The sequence below is a fragment of the Vanellus vanellus genome, assembly GCF_965231255.1.
Source record: "Vanellus vanellus genome assembly, chromosome: 8".
NCBI lineage: Eukaryota > Metazoa > Chordata > Aves > Charadriiformes > Charadriidae > Vanellus > Vanellus vanellus.
Window position 1 is genome coordinate 19,266,814 of NC_138913.1, and position 6,462 is coordinate 19,273,275.

At 42.3% G+C, this 6,462-nt stretch overlaps 1 protein-coding gene across 1 annotated transcript; it reads right to left on the bottom strand.

Annotated features, from left to right (window-relative positions):
* Positions 1 to 2,384: 2,384 nt before the first annotated feature.
* On the bottom strand, positions 2,385 to 4,177 carry CCL20 (C-C motif chemokine ligand 20; the record flags this gene model as incomplete). Its single annotated transcript, XM_082487134.1, is given in 7 exon segments — positions 2,385 to 2,412; positions 2,709 to 2,786; positions 3,552 to 3,666; positions 3,927 to 4,008; positions 4,010 to 4,051; positions 4,053 to 4,114; positions 4,117 to 4,177. Coding segments are annotated over 7 exon segments (468 nt in total).
* Between the last annotated feature and the right edge of the window lie 2,285 nt (positions 4,178 to 6,462).

The following is a 6,462-nucleotide window of genomic DNA, read 5'->3' on the forward strand; positions in this document are numbered from 1 at the left end:
GCAGAACAGCCCCACCGAAGTAATCAGGACTAAGATTTTCCTAGAAATGGTCATGACTTTCAGAGCTGTTGGAACCCTGAACTGGCCTCTTCAGGTTACTCGCACACAACAATGGGCCTCAAATCTGATTATTTTGGAGGTACAGCACTCGCTTATAATACCTGATTTTATCCTCAGGAATGCATGGAGGGACACGCTATTTTTACATGGAATTTCCTACCAGTAACATAACAACCTTATCAATCTATGCTATTGAGCATAGAAACCAATTTTCAAATTATTATTTTTAACTACAGTGAGGTTGGTTATAAAAAAATATTCATCCAGAACATGAGGAACTAAAACAAAATCCCACAAGTCATAGCTCTGCGGATGAAGCGTCTGGGGTTTTGTGGCATTGGAGCTATGGCTGACAAGAGGAAGGATGAGTTGCAGAAGCAATACAAAACTTTTAACAGGCCCGACCTGGGAGTACAAATTGCCACTCACAGAATTTCACATGGATCTTCACTTTCTTATTTTGCTGACTTGTTTCGAATTTACTAGCTTGGACTCCAGGCTTTTCTGCAGCAAGTTCATACATATCTCTGTTTCCTAACATCTCCACCAATGCCTACTTCTTCCCAGGTTAGGCTTGGGGAACCTCACCTTCTGATGCTTTTAGCATGAATCCATTCATTGCGTCCATACCATTTTGTGGGTGTGTGATTAAGCCTGTGAGCTCTTTGACCCCAAACGGGAACCCAAATCAGTGCTGGCAGGTATGAGGCAGAGCCCTGCAGTTAGCCCAGAAGCTATGGGAATCCCCAGAGAACATGCTGAGTAATTACTCCTCCCTGGGAGGCTGATAGCTTCTTACATGATATCCTCAATATCAGGGACATGGAATCCACCTGCTGGAAATTAAAGCCAATTAATCGTGCTCCTTCAGAGCCTTACCTACGGAGAATTGCCAATTCCCAGAGCCACAAGGAGATTACTTAAGTTCTAGCAAGTTTTGAATCCAGAAGATAACAGCCTTACACTCATGAACACCATTTAGAAAAGCCAACACCTCTCAGCTCCACTCTCAAGCACACCAAAATTGCTTTACATTTAAGTTTAAATTAAATTAAAACTAATGCTTCTATCTCTGTGACTAAAAGGTGCCAAAAGCCAAGGCATAGATTTATCTGCAAGACTGGTGTTGACCATGAGAGGACTACCCCTATGCAGCCTACTTGGTCACGTCCCTGAAGGCCATGTGGGCCATGTGATAGTACCTTAAAAGCTAAGCAACCTTTCCTGTTTAACCTGCACCCATGTCCTCCCTACTCCATGAAGTCCCATTACTTTTATCAGGCATCATTTGTACTGCAGTAGTGTTGGCAGACCTCCGTCAACAGATCCTGCATCAGGAAAATCTCATTTTGCTAAAAGTCATTGGGTATTACAGGAAATGCATTCAGGGGAGGAAAGCACTGCAGATTCCTCCTCTAGAGAGAGACCTTTAAGTTGAGAGCAAACTGTGTTACCATAATCATAATCCTTCTCAGAGGATGAGCTGGAAGCTTGCCCTGTAACAATATGTATAAGGTTTCTCTTGAACAAATGGAGAAACTGGTAAGAGAAATTCCCTCAAGTCCAATTAAGATGAAATTTGGCAAAGAACAGGTCTTCATGTTGAGCAAAAGCGTCATATATAGCTGCTGTCTAGGGGAGGCAGAGGAATTATATCCTATGGAGTTCATAGCTACCCATAGGGCAAAGAAAGTGAGCAAGGTGGAAAGTGGCTTTAACAGGTGCAAATACACTTGTGTAGTTGTTTCAGCTGGAGCTGAAGCAAAGGAATTCATTTCAAGGGGAAGTCACCTTCTTCAACTAAAAAAATAAATACATCACACAGAGAGTGCAGATTTTAACATTTATTTTTTTAAAACTCCAATTTCCATTTTTTATACAAGCAGATGTTGTTTAACAATAGTTCAAGTATTATAATGGTAATTACTGTTAAAAGGAAACATTTTGGCTCAAGACATGCCAAAGAAGTAACAAAATAAACAGAATAAATAACCCGCTTTACACATGCTGAACAAAACAAAAATAACATGCAATAAACTTAATAAAATTCATTGTCTCTACAATAGCTTAAGGTAGTCCTGAACAGTACACACGTCATATTAGTAACATACACATATTAGTAAAAATATAAACGATAACAAAATGCTTAATTCAAGCAAAACAGCGATGCAATATGAATCAACTCAAGAAGTTCAACGGTTCCAAAGAAGCCAGAGATAGTGATGAGTAAGCACACAACAGTGTACAAGATGACGATCTCAACTGAGGTTGAACCTAGTGGTTCTTCAGCCACGTCTGTGTTTAGTTCCCTGCTGGAAACCATATCACATGGACATCTTCTTGAGCTTATGGCTGTTAAAAGAATGAGAAAACACACATAAATAATGACCCCAGCCCTACGCAAATTATAGGTTTCTCTCTCCAAGATGTAGTGCCTCCTGAGAGAATAGCTCAGGCAGAAAAAGGGACATGTGACATGACTGTCCCCGAAAGACTCTAAAAAGGAATAGCCATCTCTGACAGGAGATGGAAAGACAAGTGTGTTTGGCATTGCCATCAGAAGTGGTGTTCAGGAGAGGTAAGAAATGGGCTTTCATACATTCTCTGTTTTCATCAGCCTAGTAGTATTTAGATTTTTAGATCCCTACCTCAGGAAAAGAAGATGCTTCTTCACCCAGCCTTCCTTAGGATTTACACAGGCGTTCAGTCCACCGTAGGTGTGGAAACTGGAAAAGAAATAATGATAAAGGGATCTGTAAATCATTAGAAATCCCTGCTAGTGAATACGATGAAGATGCATTTGGTCAAAAACACGCGTCATAGTTGCTCTATATAATAAACAATAGCAACTACTTTTGTAAATGCCAATTAACTACAGGATGCTCCACAACCCCTCCGATACTGTATGAACAAAAAGAAATACCTAATGAAATCACACCGTAATAGCTGCTTCAGTCTCAGGGATCATTTTGTGCACCATAAAGTTATTGGAACTATTGAGAGAAATAACTTTGCTGGATACCAGAAATAATTTGTGAGACTAAGGAGGACAGTTGCTGTCAAGCTACGGTGACAGATCAACATTTAGGAGAGCTAAAAACTTATGGAAAAAAAATTCCAGTCTCTGTGAATTAAGAGAAGTCTTGTCGCTTATGTGTCTGTTAACAGGTTTTGGCAAGGGAAGGGCCTGTGTTGGCTAGAGTGGCCCTCAGCTGGAGACGAAGCATGTTTTGCACAGCTGTTTTCTAAACAGTCAGATTTATTATTTACATTGCACGACTGTCCTATGAGTTAGTAGCCCCCATCAACTATAGGTGGTGTATCTTGCTTACAGGTATTATAGAAAATTTATTCAGTTAATTTAATACTTCGAAAAAAACCAAGAAAAATCACACTTAAGTGTTCAAATGATTGTTTCTTCCCAAACAGACATTCTAAGGTCAATGCATGTCAGAAAGCAAAAAAAGAGTATCTTCTGAAAAGTGACTTACATGATTGCATGGATATCGCAGACTTCACTGGAGAGCTGTTCGGTATAACCCTTTAGGGCCCACCGAGGCAGACGCACTTTGGTGTAAGACAGGCAGCAGTCCTGGTTGCTTTGTGCTGGAATGAAGGAAAACGACCAAGTTAATAAAACCCATTTGGACCCCGCTGCCATGCTGCCTAGGGTAATCGCTGGTCAGCCCCTGACTATCCAGCTCCCCATCAACAGAAGCGAAGGATCAGGCATCGTACTGTGCTGAAATAATTCCCTTCCACCTCTCCCTCGTCCTGCTGCCAGCTCACACACCCCGGCATGGCAGGTGCGCTGCAGAGCGGCACCGAGAACCGCTTCCCGGGGCCAGATGCCCATGCTCACTCACCGTCGGAGGTGCCACACAGTAGCAGTGCCAGGAGCCCCAACAGGGAAACCAGGACCAAGCTCTTGCTGCTAACGCTGGCCATTTCCACCTCTCACAGCAGTTGTGCTCTGTGGAGTGTTCGGCTGCTGCCTGCTTGTCCTGCCAGCCCTGCCGCACCTCCACCTGCTTATAAAGGGGTGTCGGGAGCCGCGGGAATTCACACGCGGGCGGGTTCCACTGTCATCAGCGGGTTTCCCCATGGCAAATTCCATCATGCCCGATGCGGCCCCAGCACACCTTCCTGGTGCTATAACCGGAGATAACAGCGTGCTGGGGATTTTTTTTTTTTTTTAAGTAGGTTAGAAGATTCAGCCAAAAAGAAGAGGAAATAAAAGGCTGTGAGGTAATGGTTCTGTGGGTGAAGCATGTGTATTTTTAGGGGTAGGAGTGTGGGTTGTGAAATGAGGAGAGTCAAATGTAGGTAATTCTTGGTTACCTACAGAAACTGCGTATCTGCTGTGCTCTGGTTTCATAAGCCACACTTGGTGTCAGAGGGAGGTGGGCCTAACCCAGACATTCATTTCAGTATGGCATGCTCACAGGAGCTGGGTAACTGTCCAAAGCACTATGTTAATATTTACTGGTTGACCAACACAGTAACATCAGGCTTTCCAGATTACTGCTTTCTGAGCACTAGACTGTAGTATTCGTGGGGCCACGTGGGCAACATTGAGTATTCATGGAAATGAGTTTCTTTTACCATATTCACTGCCATCACTTTCAGAGAATCATGGAATCGTGAGAGTTGGAAGGGACCTTAAAGATCATCTAGTTCCAACCCCCCTGCCATGGGCAGGGACACCTCCAACTAGACCAGGTTGCTCAAAGCCCCATCCAGCCTGGCCTTGAAGACCTCCAGGGATGGGGCCTCCACAACTTCCCTGGGCAACCTGTTCCAGTGTCTCACCAATTTTTATGCATCTGAACTATTTCATCTAAAACAGAGTTAGCATAAAAGCAACTTGAAATAGGACTATATTTTCTACTGAATCTGTCCTGTCCAGAATGCATTAGTGCTGCTCCATAAGCAATAGCTGTATCATGTTACTTTCCCACGCCAAACCATATCCAAGTATTGTAACTCCTGAACATGCAGCTAAAACACACGCAATCTTAAAACGGCCTCACATGGCTTGAGAGAAGCTCCCAGAGAGAGACTCTGTCATCGCTGCAAGTACACTGTTGGAACTGCTGCTGAAAGCTGCTACTTTCCAATGCCATTTAGTGACCTGTGTGAAACGAATGTGATGGCTGCAGGCCATATCCTGGTCAGTCGGTGTACACAGGAGCTGCTGCCAGTTCCAGGTGGTTATAGAGTAACCTGAGCTTTAAGTAGCTTCTCTTAAGGTAGAGCTCAGAGACACAGCCATAGTCCCTTCATAATTACATAGATTCTATTCTTCACAGACTGCCATTACCTCTGATGAAGGGTGCGTTCCTATTATTTCTTCCTGGAAATGTAAAAACTTTGAACTCTAGAACAGTTGTTATTCAGAGAGATTAATTTCTCTAGATAATAGCCAGAATTTAGAGAAGCTCACACGGCTGGGGTACATATGAGCAGCCTTGCAGCGTGCATGGTGATGCTTCTCCTCAGATCCACTGCCATTGGCCAAGGGACAGAAGAAGAGGCAATAAAGATCCCATGCCCTGATGTACACTGCTTTTCATGTACTATGGATCATAGTGAAATGCTATAAAAATACATAAAGATCAATGCTCTCAGTATGCAGCAATTTCTGAACTGTTTTACGGGCTATCTGTCAGCATTAGGCTATACTACAAAACAGATAACTGGAATGATAACACCTGAAATGACGGAAGTTTGGTTTGATAGCTTTTTCCTTTCCATAAAGACAGGAGTGGTTAAACATGAATCACTTATAACTATTTCTAGATTGACGGGTATCAAGAAGCATCAGGTTGACAATAAGCAATTCTTCATTTTCCCTCTGAGCATCACCTTTCTATTTTTTTTTTTTTTAAACTGGCTGTCCGGTAACAATCTGGGATTTTTTATTTATTTATTATTTTTTAAGCAGGAGTTCACGCGATCCGGTCTCTGTCAAGCAACTGCCTCTAAGAAGATATGAAAATTAGGCATTGGGTTATCAACCCACACTCCTCTACTTCCACCCTCCTGTTTCACTCTAGTGTCGATACTAGGAAAGTCTCCAGCTACTTTGGAAAGAGAACTTTCTGAGATTGTCAAGATAGTAACTATATCTTCTTATCCACGGATTAGTATCAAAAGCATCAAAAGCAGTAGGCAAATAATTTTTAAAAGTTGCTAACAAAGCCTCCTGAAAAAAGAGATCCATTTGTCTCCTGTCTTGCTACTGTACTTGTTATTCCCTAAGTTCACCTCTCCCCCATTAGTTTGGAGACTTAAGATATAAATGGTTAGAGTGATTATAATGTTTATTGGTTAGGCATCGCATCTTTTAAAAAAAACGAATACCTTAATTGGCTAATAAAACCACCACTATTATTAGAA